At 41.3% G+C, this 18,682-nt stretch overlaps 1 protein-coding gene across 1 annotated transcript in view; it reads left to right on the forward strand.

Annotated features, from left to right (window-relative positions):
* Nucleotides 1–12,466, forward strand: part of TRIM47 (tripartite motif containing 47) — a 51,215-nt gene extending 38,749 nt beyond the window's left edge. The window contains exons 8-12 of the mRNA XM_072990519.2: nucleotides 1,486–1,581; nucleotides 3,210–3,440; nucleotides 4,458–4,653; nucleotides 7,843–7,917; nucleotides 8,689–12,466. Coding sequence (XP_072846620.2) covers nucleotides 1,486–1,581; nucleotides 3,210–3,440; nucleotides 4,458–4,653; nucleotides 7,843–7,917; nucleotides 8,689–9,317 — 1,227 coding nt within the window. The 3' untranslated portion in view covers nucleotides 9,318–12,466. The remainder of the gene's footprint in view (nucleotides 1–1,485; nucleotides 1,582–3,209; nucleotides 3,441–4,457; nucleotides 4,654–7,842; nucleotides 7,918–8,688) is intronic.
* Nucleotides 12,467–18,682: the final 6,216 nt, after the last annotated feature.

Raw genomic sequence — 18,682 nt, forward strand, 5'->3', positions numbered from 1 at the left:
TCAAGATGTATTAACTTATTGAACTTTTATGCTGGTTTTCCAACGTGCAGTGGGACTTAAGGTGCTCAAAAATCATTTAACAACAGAAGAATTAAAACTGTATAAAAAGCTATTTAAAATTATTAAACTAAAAATTATTAAAATAACCATAAAAGCAAATTAAGAAATAGAAAAGCATGTAAAAACACATTAAAGGATATGCTGGCAGCAAATGTAGGGTAAAATGCTCATATCTGAGCTGTTGTGGTACCATATACAAGCAGTCACATAAGCTACATTAAAATAAAATTTTAAAAATAATATATAAATATTCAAAATGAACTCACCCATTTTTTAATTTTAATTCTGGTTTTCCACTTTTAAACAACCCACCTGTTTGCTTTTAGCTCTAATTAATTCCTAGAACAACAACAACAAAATGCTGCTGTGTGGATCAGCAGATACAACCAAGGAGCAACCATTGTCCACTCTGGAAAAAGAACTGGATCTGTTACCAAGATCTGGCATCTTGTTAAAAGAGTCTGGGCTGCTTTATAGTTTAATCTCTCTTTCCCCTTCCTGTGGTCTGTTTTTCAAAGATCAGTGGGTTATTATGGCTTCCCTAGATAAGTTCTCTCCCTGGCATATTAATTTCCTTGCTTTCTAGCATGGGTGTGGGTGTTAATATTGATATGATTTGAGCCAAGCCTGTTTCTGTCTCTCTCATAGTGCAGTGATTGTTCTTTCCTGAGTAACCCGGTCATGGTCTGCTCTTTATCTCATCCGAGCAGATTGCTTGAATTGGCATTTGGAATCTTTGAACTGTTACACTTGTATTATTTTAGAAAATTTCCACTCAAAATTCGAATGCTGGACCATTAGGAAGTAGGAAACACTGCTTTCCTTACAGGTCCTGTAGACAAAGAGCCGCCACTTTTGCAAAAACAATCAGATATATGAAATACATCTTGATCGGACTTCCAAATGCAAACCAACCCTGTGTGTTCAGGGCCAACCACCAGAGAATGAGTTTCTTTTAATTTTTTATCTTTTCAGAGACAGAACAGTAAGATAGGGGGAAAAAGAGAGCCAGTAAGAGCAATTGTTTATGTAGGAGTTGTGCACAGCAATGGAAAACTGACATTCAGATGATCACTGTGTAATCATGGGTCTCTTAGTGTAACCTACCACAGAGGGTTCTTGTGAAGGTGAAAAGGTCCAGAAAGACTGGATGTAAATATAACTAAAACATAAATGATTGGAAAGGGGTTGTAAGGATTTTGGGGGTGTAAAGGAGTTGAGACACTGTGCAAAGTAAAGTTCTACCCCCTATCCTCCGGGCTTTGCATCTTCACGGAAACTAATTTTAATTTTCATGGGAACAGATGACCTGTACGTATTTGCCTGCCACCATGATTATTGAACTATAAAGGTACTTTTTTTGTAAACGAAAGTTAAGATTCTAATTCCCTCTCCCTTTCTTTTCTTTTCTTTTTTAATCTGAAGGCCCAGAGACCAAAACTTCTGAACAGTGTTGAGAATCAGCTGGATGAACTTGGAGTCCTTATTGCACAGACGAGGAGGACAGTGGACCTTATCAAAGTAAGATGACTTAACTTGGTTTTTACCTCAGGATGGAGAGCTAAACCTTGAGCATTGCCCTGTGTGCTGCTGAATTATAGCTGCACTATTGTGCAGCAGAGCAAACCAGCATTCTATAAAGCAGTTCTAAAAATGGGGGCAGCCCAAACAACACATTGTAACTTTCAAACTGGATTTTAGATCAGCACCAAATTTGGCACAGATATAGCAGATGCCAAGCTTAACATAGCAAAGGGAAGCCCGAATGTTGACAACACCAGTGGCAGCATTCAGGATGGTCTACAGCAGTGGTTGCCAATTTTTCACTTCCGTACCTTTTGACGGCCCATTGTCAACGTTCAGGCTGCCCTCTGCTACGTAAAACCTGGCATCCTTTTTTCCTACTGGCAACGCGGGCATGATATTGTGCAGCAATATTAGGCTGATTCCTGGTATTTTGAATCATGTATCTGGAAGCACAATATTCCACATTCATAAATGTGGGATATTAAATAAGGCAAATAAAAACAGAGGGATTTTTAAAAAATAAAAATCTTATATTTCTTTCCACACAAATGCCTGGAGGAGAAAGGATGGAGGTTGTCTTCAGATTTAGCTATCAAAAGATGGTTCATCTGCTTATTCTGTTTCCATTTTGCCACAGTGCTGTGAGGTTCAGTTAGGGATGACATATAAACAGAGAACAAAGCTATGCTTGTATGTATACATGCAGTTATTTTATTTATTTATTTATTGTATTTATACCCCGCCTATCTAGTCATTTCGACCACTCTAGGCGGCTTACACATCAATATTCAAGCCTCTGGAGGGCTGCTCTACACATTCCACAGAACCACATGGTGCTTCTCTTGGACAATTCAGATACATGACCCTTCACTTCAGGATGCAGGCAAAGAGTCGTATATCTGAATTCTCCATTAATGGAGAAGACTTCATGCCCGTAGAAAAGTAGCATGTCATGGGGAGCCTTTCTGTTTGTGGGAAGAATCTTCCTCGTTTCTGGAAATCTGATAAGAGCAGAAAGGTATTCCTGTAATAGCTGTGCTGTCATAAGTGAGATTTTTGCAAGGACTCTTTTCCCCGTCCCTTCATTTTCAATGTCAAATAGTTTTAAACTTTAAAGTTAAATGCAGTTTATGTTAAACTACATACAGCCATAGTGCTGAGGTGAGAGTGGGCAACCTCCAGAAGTCTGGGAACCTCATACACCCATCCCTGAACCCACCTCCTACAACCCCCGCCGTTCCACCCAAAATTATCCTGCAAAAACAAGTTCCTATTGGTGCCAGTGGGAGCTTTTCCTTTAGGACTTAACGAGGGGGAGGGATTGTCACCATTGTAGCTGGAAACAACCTTTCTCCCTCATGAAAACTGCACCTGTGCCTGGCCATGTTGTTACAATCTCACTTGCTTTCTGAAGTTGCATTTGGCATCCTGTCTAGCTTAAAGTAGCTTGATGACTACTTCTTAAATTCAGATCTCTTGAATCATGCTTGGTTAGTTGGTTGGTTGGCTGGTTGGTTCGCCATCTCCCTTTGAAGGTAGGCTCTTGTTCTGTCCATGTTTTGAGGGACCATCATGCATTAGATGGACTCTTAATGGATCTAAATGTAGCTCTGTGTTTTTAGGGTACAGCTGAGAAGGAGAAGGTGAAGGTCAGCAAACTCTTTGCTGAGACCGCCCAGGTCCTGGCAGCCTTTCAGAAGGAAGTCCTTGGGTTCATTGAAGATGGTGAAAGAGCCATGCTGAGTGGTGCCGAAGAAGAGCTGCGGCAGAAGGAGGAGAGGCGTGCCACCCTGACTAAATGCCGGCAGAACCTTGAAAAGGTCCCCAGCACAGACACCATCTCTTTCCTGCAGGTGCGCTCTGCGTCTCATGCCTTTGGATGATCGACCGGCCGTTTATTATGGGCCTGGTGCAGCTCAGGCAGGAATGGCAAACACCCAGGCATTAAACAGCAGTGGTTGTGTGAACTGGTCTTCTCTATAATAATAGGTTAGCGAAGAAACTCTGTGGAGCTCAGGACCATATATAGCAGAAGGGGTGCAGAATGCTTTTGGCTCCAGGTTGTGGCTGGGGGCCCTACGCACATGCGTACACACAAACACAAAGGCCGTTGTCCCTCATCTTCCCCATTTCAGTGCAGAGGGGGAGGGAAGTTAAAGCCACTAGGATCCAGAGGTCACTGGAAGGTGGTGGAAGTGAAAACCTCTCCCACCCCCCACCCCCAGCACCACTGCTGCTACAACTGACAAGAAAACACTGGACCTTGGAATCCAGAGGAGAGAGTTTTCTTTCTCAAGAGATCCACTGGATTATTGGGGAAAGGGGATTGCACCCCTTCAGCTTTGGGGACCCCATAGGAAGCAGACTAGGGCCACAGGTTGTGCACTCCTGTTGTCGCAGAGGAAGTGTGTATGGGTGCACTTGGCCCTCACTGGATGAGGGCAAGTGGTTCTGCATAGGCACGCTCAGGCATAGGGGTGGGGTGGTGCCGGTTTGGACTCAACAGGCTTTCTGTCCTTCCTTTGAGCCCTACATCTTGTAAAGTTTTTTTATGAATAGAATATCCCAGTACTTAGCCGTGTTTCTGGAACTCTACAAAGAAATACGTCCCCATCTGTTTCGTTTGTAGAGGCTGGGAAAAAGGAACCTTCTAGGGAGGTGGCTCTTTTGGACTCCACTTTGTTCCAAATGTGGATCCAGGGACGTGGCGTGCCCTCAGCGACAGCCAACGTAGCTGCTGCTGCTGCTCCTCTCTCCTCCTCCCTCCTCTGGTATGCCTGTTTCCATATCATGAGTTGCCGTGGCCACAGGCAAGTCTGCAAAATAAGTCCTATCATGGGTTAATTTCTCTTTCTCCTCTTTTGGCCCAGGAGTTCCAGGCACTGAAAATAGCTGCTGAAGAGAAAATCTTTCCATCTACAGGCTTCCCTAAAGAGCTGAGTTTTATCAAATCCAGCCAGGCCGTGTTTGCTGTCAAGGAGGTGCTAGGGAACGTTTGCAAGAACTACTGGGACCAGCTCTCCGGAAAAGGAGACGATGGGCCTGTTCTTTACGGGATGCCAGAAGGTCTGTACAAGAAGAAACGCTGCCTGTCCTTTGACGTCCGCAGAGCCCTGTGCCTTCTCCAGTGTTTCAGTGACAGCAGGCATGGGGAGCCACAGGCCCTCCAGATGTTTTTGACTGCAGCTGCCACAGTCTCCTGCCATTGGCTATGCTGGCTGGGGTCTCCTGGGGATCAGGAGTCAAAAACATCTGGAGCACCACAAATTCACCAGCTGCGAAACATAGATGACTTTCCTTATACTGATAATTGTCTTACAGGTATTGTAGAAAGTATTTGGCCGCAGTATATCCGATATGGAGATTCCAACAACCAATGCACAGGGAATGATAAGGCTCCAGACTGTCTGTATAAGATCTAGCAGTCCCTGTGATTATGCATAGGTTGAGAGTACAAGTAAGAGCATGTGTGACTTCCTTTCCTTTCAGTGCCGTTCCCTTTCAGTGCCATTCCTTCCTGATTGTTTTCTAGAGATCCCTAGTTCTTCTCCTTGATGTAGTCATGGTGGCAAATCCTAGGCACAAAGCTTCATTCAGATATGTTTTACCTGTACAGTTTTTGTATTTTTATTTTGCACTGTAAACTTCAGGGTGTTAGAATCGACAGAGCCCTTATTTACTACAGTCAGAGGTCCTCTTTTACACCACCAGTGTTTACAAGGTGCGCAGAAGTACTTTCAGGTTCACGTGCGTGGTTAGATGGATGCTAGCAGCCTCAACAGAAAATGACCTTCCAGACTATAGCCTTAATCTAAAAGTACTGCAAAGGGTGCAGCTGCTCTAAAATTGCATAATAACAAGGACACTTAATTTGGTCTCAGGTTTCTGGGCTCTATGCCTTACTCTTGAGGTTTTATGAGGTTTCCATAATGACTCAAATAAATCAGGAGGCAAGAAAGAAACATCACTGGGTGTGTTCAGTGGTGGTTTGGGGAGCAGGTCCAAGTAGCTGTCCTTGAAATAAGAGGCTTTTATTTTAGAGTGCAGGGAATACTTTTATTGACAGCTTTTGGTTTCTAATCCCCCAGTCTTGCCAGAACCAGGACTGATGTGCTGTTTCAATCACAAGGGGAGTTAGCTGGCTTTCGCCTCTCGTATTTCTTTGCATTAACATTTCCAGTTGTGTTTGCTCTGTGCAGCTGCACAAAACATTAAATGGAAAATGTCCCCCATTCCCTTTGGCTATTATGGCAATTCTTTGCAATTAAGAGCTTCTTGTTCCAGGTATGATTCTCATCATGTACACAAAGAGAAATCATCTAGTGTGAGTGATGGTTTGCTCAAAAAGAGGTTTCACATCTTTCTGCTTTCTACCACACCTCCCACGTTGGTAAGGTTCTAGATCTGTGCCCCAGGTCCCTTTGGGCCACCTATCACCTTGCTGGGAGCAGGAGGGAAGCCAAGTTGCAGTAGAACCCAGGCCAACATATATGAAAATATATTTTTAATTAGCACAGAAAAATACATCATTTGCAACTCTCCTCTCCAACCTCCGCTTTTCCTTCTGAATTTAGTTGTATACCCCACACTGGCTAGGGCAGAGGAAGTAGATATTCTCGTCAACATAAGGGTTGTGATGTTGACAAAAGAAAAAAAAAGGCAGACTATAGTAGTGCTTTGAAGACTAACAGTTAATTTCACAGCGAGTTTTCGTGGATCAGATTCACTTCCTAAGACATATGAGAGTAGAGTGTAAATGCATGTCCTCTATAGACATATCCCCATGACCAGGGGGCAATACAGAGAGCAGCCAAACTCTCATTAACATAGCAACAGGACTGTCAAGCTGTTAATTACTTTTGCTAGCAGTCCTAGCCAGGGTAACATTTGTAAGTCCTGTGGATTTGGCTGCCATAGGAATGCTAAGAGGTGTTTCTGAGAAAGGAAGTCAGAGTCTGGGGCTGTCAGGCAACTGTTTCACTCATGAGAGATTAGAGAAAGCTGGGTAATCAATATATAGCTAAAACACCTTCATCGTCGTTTAGTCGTTTAGTCGTGTCCGACTCTTCGTGACCCCATGGACCAGAGCACGCCAGGCCCTCCTATCTTCTACTGCCTCCCGGAGTTGTGTCAAATTCATGTTGGTTGCTTCGCAGACACTGTCCAGCCATCTCATCCTCGGTCGTCACCTTGATTTCTGTCAAATCAAATCCCTTAGGGATTCACTGGAATTTGTTTTGTGCAGCCCATTTCTGCTGTGTCCCTCTCATGTTTGCTTTTTCAATTCCTTTTTTCAACCGTAGCCACTTGTAGATCCATAACAGTGTGTCCTGGGAGGTTGAAGTGTTCTGAAATTTCTTTCTCTGCATTGTCAGATTTGCATCCATTTATCCTTTTATGCAGAAATTGCCCTGTTTGTCCTGTGCAGAACACGGGGGGGGGGGGGGCACTGCTGGCAGAAGGTGGCATAAATAAATCCCTTTGGATTAGGTGTTGCAAGTGCCGTCCCTCTCTGTTGAGCGGGCAGAGGCCATGCAGACATACATATACTCATGACTGAAGACAGCTGCCTCCAGTTTTTGGACTCTCTTGACAGTAGGGACCGTTAGGGAGAGCACCTGCACTTCAAAACATGCCACTCTTAACATGTGGGAGAAGTGTTTCCTGGATTCTCCGTAAGTCTAGTATAATTGCCCCCAACTGCATCTGTTGTCGTTTTCTCCTACCACTGGCAATTCTTGCAAGATCTATTTAGAGGAGGTTGTCACCAATAGAAGTGAGTGTAGATACGCATGCACAGCACACGCGCACATACTCGCGCACACACACGAAATGAAAAGCTGAAGCAGAGAAAGACAAGGGGCTGTAGACCTTGGGGAAATAGTTGCCCTGCTCAATGACTCTGTAAAACCAAAAGATTGGTCACTCCCCCCCTCCCTATTTTAATTTCTGTGGTGTTCATGTAAGGAGAAAACTGCAGCACAGACAAGGACAGCCCTTGTTGCTCATTAGCTCTCCTGTTTGAACAACCCTGCTGAGGATAGCGGGATCTGATGTTTAAAAGGGAGGTGTGCCCCCAAGTGGCTACCTTGAGTAATGCACCTGTCTCTAATATCAGATCATGTTATTTCCCTGTAAAGAGCCCCTTTATTTCTGTGGTGTGTGTTTTGTGTGTGTGTGTGTGTGTGTGTGTGTGTGTTATTGCCTGGAGTCTTAAGAGTAAAATATTTGTTGATGAAATTCCTCTCTCCACAGTGACCCTGGGGCCCCAGATTCCTGAAAAAACTACCAACGCTGCCTGTTTGGAGTCACGTGACTATTTTCTCAAGTGTAAGATCATTTTATTTTATCTGTCGCCTTTCTGGATTTATTCCCTGCCCCCCCGCCCCCCGTTTTCTGGGTCCCTGGAGCACCTTTTAGCACAAGGCCTATGACAGATCTGTACATCCTTTGAAGTTCGCAAGTTAATGAACCAGGGATAAAAATCAAGGGCCTGATCCAGCCTAAATATCAAACACTTTTATATCCCATATGACTTCAAAGTGAGAGTGCATCTCAGCTCTTTCCTTATTGAAATTAGTGGGACTGAAATGTGTTTAACTTGGGACATGAATGTTCTGTGGCCCATGACAGAGAGGCCCAGCTCTCTTCTCACTGGTGTCTCCCACCCACAATTTGGAACTCAACGTTTGCAAGGTGATTAGAATTAGACTCTCACAGGTAGGCTTTGTCTGACACCTGAAATGACTGTCATGACATCAGATGGATAGGGCCCCTCACTTCAGGTCCCTGGGAAAGGTATTTCAGAGTTGGGGGTCCAAACATGGGGGAGCCACTTTACTTAGCCCCTAAAAGTCAGGCTCTCCAGGGAACAGCATTCCATAACCGAAGCACCACTACTGTGAAGTAATTCTCACTTCAGTATAATTGCAGTGTAAAATTTCAAATTTCTTTAAAATGATTATGTGCCAGTCAAGTGATGAAAGCTAGCCTCAGGCCCTTTATGTTTCAGTTTTGTCATCCATGAAAAAAAAGAGCCCTTATGCTGATCCTTCTCCTTGTTTTTTCTTTTTCTTTTAAAACGTTCCTGGTCCTTCACAGTTGCTTTCATCATTGACTTGGACAGCGACACGGCGGACAAGTTCATCCAGCTCTTTGGCACCAAGGGGGCCAAACGTGTGCTGACTCCCATTGCCTACCCAGAGAGCTCAACGCGGTTCATCAACTGCGAGCAGGTGCTGGGGGAGAACCTCATGAACCGCGGCAACTGTTACTGGGAAGTGGAGATCATTGATGGCTGGGTGAGCATCGGGGTCATCACCGAAGATTTTAACCCACAGGAGTCCTATGAGAAGGGCCGCCTGGGCAGGAACGACAAGTCCTGCTGCCTGCAGTGGAACGGGCAGAACTATGTTGCTTGGTTCGGTGGCTTTGACTGTGTGATAGAGCAGTCTTCCTTCTTCCACACCATTGGGGTCTACCTGGAGTATTCTGAGAAGGCCCTGACATTCTTCGGAGTCAAGGATGCCAAGATGACGTGCCTGCAGCAGTTCAAAGTGGCTCGCTTCAAAAAGGGCCTCTTCGACCCCTTCCAGAATAAGATCAACCACCAGTTTCCAGCGCTCTTTACCCACAACCTTAAACCAGCCTTTTTCCTTGAAAGTGTGGATGCCCACATGCAACTTGGGCCTTTAAAGAAAGACTGCGTCTCAGTGCTGAAGCGACGATAATGGGCTCAGTGGATGGGAAGAATTCAGCAACCGTTACAATGAGACCTCTTCTTGGAGCTGTGTAGCACCTCAAAGAATCAGGACCGTGAACCTTGTCCTTCACATTGCTGTTACTCCCTAAATAATTTCATAGGTATTGTTGAAAACAGTGGGCGTTTTCAGTGGTCACCTTTATATTCCTCTAGTTTTTAGTCATGGGCTGTTGATCTTAAGGCTTGTTCATCTACAGCCTAGTTTCGAGATCTAAGCTTGTTTGCCTTTCACCTGACGTTTTGAATCACTGTGTGTCTCCTTCGAGGTATGCTCACTAGTATCTGTAGAAGGAGTGGAGAAAAATAGTCCTTCTAGATCTCCTTTGTGATCCAGAATCACCAGATCTGGAGTGTGAATGTCTGATATTTTTGTTGTTGTTGTTAAAAAATCAACAGAAGGGGTAGTGAGGATAATTTAAGGGCAGTAACTCACACTGCATTGTAGAAATACTTGGGTTCAGGTTATTCTTCTTGGGGAGAAAGGCGAGGAGATGTCTTGACAGTTTAAATGACTTATCACAAGATTGGGTAGAGAGCTAGATACTCTGGCATCCTCTACAATCATGCACTGACCTGTAACTCTTAGCTGGCTGAGGAATTATTTGAGTTGCAGTCATGTACATCTGGAAGGCACCAGGTTGAAGGAACCTGCCTTATATGAAAAGATTGAAAAGGTTGCTGTTGGTAATGAAAATATTGTAGGGAGTGTTCTTCACTTGCGAAAGGTAATTCATTTCTTGATTTCATTGCCAAATGCCAGTTGGCATTTCCTTAATGAGATTCGATTTGTTGATCAATTGACTTTGTGGTGCTTCTGTAACCGAATGCTGCTCATTTGGATGTGGGAGATATTCTGACATTCCATCAATGGCATTCCACAAAGTTACAAACTTCTACAAGCAGTTTGAAACTATTGCTATCATCTTATAAACAGCTTTTCAGTGGCAATAGATTAGAAGCCTATCCACACACAACTGAGAGCAATAGGAACCCTTAGCCATGGTTGCCTTACACTGCAGATTGCTGCTTTTTTAAAAAAAGAATTAAATCTCTTTAGATAAGTACTACTTTTGCATAGGAATTATGCTGCCAATGTATACATTTGCCCACCCGCACCAAATTTGATCAAACAATGTGGCTGTGCAAGGAGCAGTTGTGCACTTGTAAGTAATCACTGTGCCTATCCGGTAAGTGCCTTTCCAACTTTAACACACACTTTCTGTACTGCAGCCACAATAGCAAGCAGTGTGTCATCAGGGGTGCAGACGGGGGAAGGCATGAACTGTATTACTTAATCTCACTGTGAGGATGTCAAGACTAAATTATAAAGGTATAACCTTGAAGTGAAACTGAGCACTTCAGAGTTGCAGTGTCAACAACATGCATTGTAATGACATACTGACATGTTTCTAAGTAGTAGTTAAAAAGCGCTGAGAGTAAACAGTTTGGGCTGGAGCTTTGGAGATGATGGAGAAGAGACCAGGAGAATAGACTGTTAAAATTGTAGGTTGTACCTCCCATAGAATGGCTGAATTCCTGTTATTAGTGAAGTAAATCACAATAGAGTAGGCCCATTGAATCACCAATGATTTGGTGAGTCAAATCCTCAGTAAATTCTGTTGATGCAAATGGACCTACTCTTAACTGTGACTTACTATGCTAAAGCAAGTCACAACCAGACAACAGTAGGCTGGTTTGACTCAGTGGAACCTGTGGAGGAACAGACTCATCTAATCTCCACAGATTCAATTGGCCCACTCCAGTGCAACTTACTATACTCAGCTACAGGATTTTAGCCAGTCTTGCTGGCCCAGAGCTCTTAAAGCAATATGTCATTGGGTATGGCAGGTGAAAGCCGTAGGGTTGGTGGCTCTTGAGTACTGATCTGTGAGTGAGACATTGAATTAAGGCAAGTGATGGAAGTTTCTCCTTCTGCACTTAGCAAAGATCAGAAATAGTTATAGGTTGGTGTGGCATACTTAGTGCTTTCCAGATGTCTGCAGTAACTCTCATAGTGGTCACTAGTTGTGCTGGCTAGGGATGACAGGATCTGTAATCCAGTAGATTTGGAGGATGTGGGATTTGGAAACACTGATTTACAGAATAAACCCTTTCCAACATTTCTCCCACTAAAACGACACTGCAAACAGTATTTTCATGTAATATAAGCCAGTCTTGCAGAGAGCACCCAAGAAGGTGAAGGAGAAGCTGCTGCAGCAAAGGATTTGTAATCAAGGGGATGGAAATTAACCAGGGAGGAATTACAAACTTTTCCATGGGCATTATGGAGCCAAATCTAAACTTGACATAAACTATTCTAAAATGGCAGATGGTGCTTGAATTTAAAAAGTGAATCAAATGGATCCATTCTGTCTCTAGGACATCACAAACTACCAGTTTATTACTGCTCGTGGAAGGAAAATAGAAATTAGCTGGTTTGGAAACAGAATTTATTTCTGCAATTCCAGAAATTTTTTAATGCATTCCTTGCAGACAATCACTGAATGCTGCTCTACATCATTGGTTCCAGGGTCTCAGGATTACAGATATGTCTGCAAGGGTTTTCACTGGTTCTTCGTCAATGCCTACCTCCCAAGGCTTCCTTTTTGTACAAAATAAAATTATGTTATATTTGCATAGAGGATAAATGTTATTATGAATCAGACTAGTTATTAGATAAATTACATGACTTCATTGGTTTCCTCTGTCTGAGCTTTTAGTCAGATATTTCTGGCTATCAGCAAGAAACAGTGATGTCACCTTAGTTACTTTGTACTTCTGGTAATGAAAACAATGCCGATGTACTGTAATTGTTATTGACTGACTACTGTGCTAGCAGTGTTGTGCTTTCTCAACAAGCCTTTGGGGATAAACTGGAATGATCAGTATGCTGAATAGTGAACCAACTGGCTGTATTCATTGTTCCTTCCAAAGCTTAAAGATAAGCCAGAATGTTGTTTTTTTACATAACACAGTACTATTGTAATTTTCCACATTTTTTGGAGTAGTAGAAAGCTTTCTGCTTTAGGTTTCCTCTCCCCTCCAAACACATAGTTGTTTCTATAATGTAAAATGTGCGAGGAAATGTAGTCTCTATTAAACAATATACAAACACAATCCTAATCAACTCTTTCATTGTTTTCCATGTTAAATAAATACCAGTCGGCTTTCTCTGTTCATAGTTTAACAGCAGCTGTCAAAATACATGTCACCATTCTCTTATCAAATGCCTGTAGCATTTGCACGACATGGAGGAAAAATGACTTTGCATTTTAAAATGTATGTATTTTTAAAAGTGTTACACTTGTTTCATGGAGGAGGAGGATTTTTATCTGGTTGAAATAATATAGGTCTCTTTTTCAACAATTCTTGGGATTTTTTTCAGTTCTGTTACAAAATATGGGCAAACACTATTTGATACTATGGAATAGTCATTAATGTGAAGCTCAGTACAAATTTAATTTGAATTGCTCTGATTAGACTCTGACTTCTGTAAGGCATGACGGTGAATAAAGTTGTAGGGAATGCTTAGCCCTCCTTGTGCAAAAAATGTTAAACTACTGGTTCTCACCGTTGGCTGTGCTGGAGGATTACATGTTCTCCAGCCCGTGAATACTATTTCTGCTCAATTATGTTTTGAATGAAAAATCCTTACATCCTGTTTCTCTTTTGATTGGCTTCTGTCTTTTAATCCTGGGGTAGCAGAGCATCACATAGAGCTGGAAGCGAGGTAATTTAGTGGTTGATTTCACCTAAAGTCAAAGAACTTGGGTGCTGGCACAGCATGCTTTGGCAGTGAGCCGTAAGGCGGTAATGTGCTGTCCCTCTACAGCAGCCTCCCTAAAAATATGAATTGCTTAACAATATTTTGCAGAATGAACATGTTGTGCACTTTATATTATTTATAATCTATTTTTCTGCATTTTAAACAAAAACCTGAACCAGAATAGATTAATGTTTAAAACCTCATTTTAAAAAAACAACAAAGGGGGAGCTGAAGAGACTCAGTTACAATGGAAAAATAGTAAGCATTAAATTTGAAAAAAAAAGGCAGGGTCTAACAAAGGAAGACAGAGAGTCTGTCCAAAAGGGTGGCATTCTGAAGCACCATTACTGAGAACATCCCGTTTATATTGTACTGGGCAGTTAAATAGCCTCTGTGTGTCTGTTTTTTTTCCTACCTGTCACACTACAGAGTAATGTCCTTACTGGTGGGAAACACTGTATTTTGTGACCTGTTTAGATTTCAGTACTATAGATATTTTTATATTTGAGACTTAATCTTGGGATTTAGGAGGATGAGATAGATCAAGAATGGGCAACATTTGTACAACCTCCTCTTCCACATTTTGTCATACAAAACTTTTTTAATTGAAAAGCCTTCTTACATCACTTAGGGGCCATTTTTTTAAAAAATGTGATTGAAAAGGAGTGCTGAGTGCTTCTCAAAGGATGGCAAATCACCCCATACACTTCCTGAAGAGCACAATAAGATTTTTGAACTAAAATTGCAGATTGCTAACCTCCAGTTAATGATAGTGTGCATCAGGTCAGGGAGTTGGATGCCTGGACATACCCCTAAGAGACCTACAGAATATTATAGATACTGTATCTGGTAGTGGTTCCCAAACTCGGCTAACTAAGGTGTTCTTGGACTGCAATTCCCAGAAGTCTTCACCCACTAGCTGTGCTGCGTGGGGTTTCTGGGAGTTGCAGTCCAAGAACACCTGGGTTACTCAAGTTTGGAAATCATTCAGCTGTAGAGTGAAAAATAAGCCTGTTTTTGTCAAAGCTAGCATTTTATGCCAATTGAGGGTTAATTCCAGAATGAAATCAAACAATCATGGCAAAATTCATCTATCAAAGTATTCTCAAGGTTTCAATAATCCCAGGCAACATCAGCTTGTCTAACTCTACAAGCTTTATTCATCTAAATTGCTTCTATGTTCCATAAACACAAAACACTTAAGAGCTGTTTTAAAAATTCAAAAGTCTTACAACTATGAGGAAAACTATAGGCACAAATGCTTAAAATGTATGAAAACTAAACTTAAGTTGCAGGCAAATACTTAAATCAGCATTCAATCGAAAATACAGGAGCACAAGTGCAATAAAAGATCAGAAGAATGTTTTAAGTTACTATACATTCTTAAAATGCAAGTGCTTATAGCCTAATAAGGCACATTAGAAACAAAAGACATAGAATTCATCTCTTAAAATAATGAAGTTCTTAAAAGTAAAAATATATAGAATCAAAAAGCATTTCTTAGTCTTAAACATATTACTAGATGCAGGCTAATTTCTTTCTAGGGAGGAAAATCTATGTGGATTACTGCTGTGCTGCTAACATGAATTTTGTTGGTACCTTATGTGTGCTGTAGCATGAAGCCTTGCTATGTTGACGAGTTGAATGCCTGTGTGTGTTTGTCTTCCTATATTTATAATTAATTCAGTTGTTCACACCTCCCTCCAATCTGTAAATAATCTCGTTTCCAGGGGTCTGGAGATCAAAATCTTCGTATTCCAAGAATGATTTTTCAATAGTACACCCAATAGTTTCTGCAGCCTTTGAAATTTCAAGGATCTATAACATCTAATAAGCTGCCAAAATGCTGATAACATTGCCATAACTAAAATTTTTGCAGAGCTTAGAATAATAATGCTCTGTATCATTAAGCGTTTTATTCGCTCGGATACTGTAACTCTAAAATCGTGAAACACTAGAGTAATGTGAACTAAAAATATAATCACTAAAAGGATATTCTATAGCTGTAATTACAAATACAACTTCAGGTTTACACATTGTAACGTAAACATGTTCATTATAACAAACACATTCAGCTATCAGGAATATTGTTCAGTGACCTTCCTAGCTGGAGAGCTTGCTAATTGTTTTCAAATGACTATAGTGTACTCTTAAGTCTTGATTTTGAAAGCACTTTTATTTTCAAGGCTACTTTTTTCTATACCCCCTTTTATTATCTTACCACTCTATACATACACATTTGAAATCTTGACACCTAAATGTTTGAGAGAGCGAGAAAGAGGAAGAGATTTTAAAATGCAATAAACCTGCAGTTCATCCTGCTAACTAGGACTTGGGCCTCTACCCCAAAGTCTTAGCACCACATTGGGCTTAATATCTTAAAGCAGTACTCTTTAAATGGTTGGTCCCAGAGTACTGTATCCAGTTCTCTCGTAAGTTATGGAGCATTGGGTGGGGTGTACGTCTAAGAGGATGATTTTTGTAATGAAGGTCCAACAGTAATGGGAGTGACTTTGTCTTCTAGATGGCTGTAGAGTTCAGTATGGGGACTTTGTAAAAAATGTGTTGGAGAAGTTAGACTAGGCTGACTTGGACTGCACAATGTATACTAAAGCAGGATGATATGTATCAATATCTGTTTAGTTACTACCCTGAATGTGCTTAAATGAGCTTTAAAACAATGGCTTATAATGAAAGAGACAGAAGAAAATTTAAGAAAAAATTCTGGATATCAGGACTCATATTGTGGCATAAGAAGTTGGTCAGGGATACCCAGTGTGGTGAAATGGATAGAACAACAGACTAGGACTCAACAGGGCTAGGGTTTAAATTCCCACTCAGCCAAGGAAACTCACTGGGGCTATGGAACAGATAAAAACCACTTCTATGTTGAAAGCCCTATTAGGGTTGCTATACATACATCAGTTCTGACTTAATGGCACATAACAAGAACAACGTTGGTCAATGTCCCAGGCAAAATCAGCATGCAAGAGGCGGTTATGGAAAGATGAGAAGGACTGGGAATCCCAACCAAGCCAAAGGTGGGGACCATCTCCATTCCCTTTTCACTGGTGTCAGATGGAATGGTCATTGATGGATGAAGTTCTGCACAGGTGAAGACCAAATGATGCTTGTCAGGTCTTGCTGTCTCACCTTCTTGGATTAAGTTTTTCTTCAAGCCCTTTCTGACTCTTTGGTCACATTGTTAATATGAAGGTTAGAACATGTCCATGTCCATGCATAAATACAATAATGTGACTATTTTAAGACTGCAGATTAAGGCAGGCTATAAACCTGCAGGTTCAAATTTATCATTAATTTCTTTTCTGACAAATTGGCTAAAATTTAAAAATGATTTGTGTTTCCATTTAGTTGCAGGAAGACCTGCCAACTTTCTACCACAACTGCAAGTGGCAAATCATTTGTGGTCGTACATACAGTTCTTGCTTACAGCATTTTAATTTGGATGAAAGCCCTGGAAAAATGAGTGTTTCATCTACAACTGAGCCAACTAGAAAACCTCTTCATAAAAACCATGGCACAAAACCACAACAAATTTAGAGATGTAATAAAAATAGCATATGAAACTACAGAAGTGGCAAGATATTTTAAAATTTATGTCCAAGTGCCAGCTTCTGAATTGCAGCTCTTTGGTACAGCAAAATACGAAAAATCAAGTTACCCCAGCAAAAGATGTAAAGGACTGCTGCTTCCTGTTTAAAGAGCATTTGGCTAATTAAATGCATTTTATTTTGCACACTCCAATGCAAATAAAGCAGGAGGTAAGTATACTGCAATACAAAGATCACTACCAGAACACTAGATAAAATCAGGTTATGGACTAATTTTACTCCAAAGTGATAGAAGATAAGCCTAAAATTAGTAACAATTTAAACCCATTGATCTAATCAGGGTTACTAACAATTGAGTCTTAAGTCACATATATCTTGTTGCACTCTTTAATGAGTTAAAGTCACTGAACATTAAAATATACTGAAATTAGTTAATTTTTTATCCTGCATTTCTCCCCTAGTGGGCACCCAAAGCAGTTTATAAAACATTATGTGAAATCCACCATTATTTGACGGCTTTGTATGGTAGAAAAAGTACTGTTAGCTGAAAAAAAAATCGATTCAAAATCACAAGGCCTTCTACCTGTTTCTTTTCAAGCTAGTCATTAGAGTCAGCTCATGGCAGGGTTGGGGCAGATCTGTGTGAATTAGCCCTCCAGCTACTGCCTGACAGCCATGTCCCTCTCCCACATTCAGAGGAAGCCAAAAGGAGCTCCATGGATATATACACACACGTTAGGTTTTTACATGTGAATGGGCAAAGCCTGAGTTGGGTCACGATCTTACCTAACTTGAAGGAGTTCTATGGATAGGTGATAGTGCAGAGTGATATTCTGGCGGGGAGAGGTAACACTACACAACATACCCCATTGTGTGTAAGGCAGGTGCCTATTTTAAAGCAAGTAAAGGATAGCTCAGTGGTTTAAATATCTGGCTGCAGAGCCAGAGCTTCAATGTTTGATTTCCCCACCGTGCCTCCTACAGGCAAAGCAGCCTGTGTGGTAAGCTGCACAGTCCATAGTGCCCCCAGCAGGAGGGAATCGAAAAGCACTTCTGAGTAATTCTCTACATGGAAAATCCTGAAAAGGGTCACTCTAAGTCGTCGTGGTCATCATCATCATTATCATCATCATCATCATCATCATCATTAAGGTAACTCACCAAGGCCAGAATTTAACTAGTGATTTACGTTTGTGTAAGTTGCAGAAGCAAATTGCTGCTAATTAATGGAAGTGCTGATTTCAGCTCTGGGCATGCACCCAGGAAGGCAAACAGTACTTCATTTAAGTCATGGCAATTTGCCGCCATGCTTCATACCATTTCACTTACATAACTGTAAATGGCTAGTTGGGTTCCAGCCATTAGAGTCTAAAGTGGGGCCCATAAAATAATGAGGTTCATAGTCTAAAATTATCTAACACTGGAAAACACAGGAGACTAGTTTCATGGCATTTAAATTTTACTGCAGCATAGACTTTGTGGACCGGAATTTATTGTGCTTAATTAGTGCATATTTAAAATTTAAACATATATGTTGTTTTCATTATGTGCTGTCAAGTCGGAGCTGACTTGCAACAACCCTAATAGGGTTTTCAAGGTAAGTGAGGTATAGTTTCATCCCATGGCAAGAGCCGTGGAATCAAACCCAGGTCTCCTGAGGTCCAGTCCATTTCTCTATCCCCTACACACCATACTGTGGTCGTTTTTTTGCTGTTGCAAACCACAATTTTTACATTTAATGGTTATCTAGCTCCACTGTTCCAGGCTTTTAGAGCTTTGAAGTTAACCTTTTGAAAAGAGCTTGGAAAAGTACATTTACAATGTATTTATTTTCAGTTACAGTTCTAAGCAGTCTCAGGAGTTCATTGGGGTTATATTTACAATTTTAAAAGTAACTATTTGCTTCCCCATTTCCTTAAATTAACTTCCAATGTTCCCATTCTTCTTTCAATAGGAGGCACTCATGAGCCAGCATTTAGTGAATGAAGCTATTTG

Source organism: Pogona vitticeps, chromosome 2 (genome assembly GCF_051106095.1).
Source record: "Pogona vitticeps strain Pit_001003342236 chromosome 2, PviZW2.1, whole genome shotgun sequence".
NCBI classification, from domain to species: Eukaryota; Metazoa; Chordata; class Lepidosauria; order Squamata; family Agamidae; genus Pogona; species Pogona vitticeps.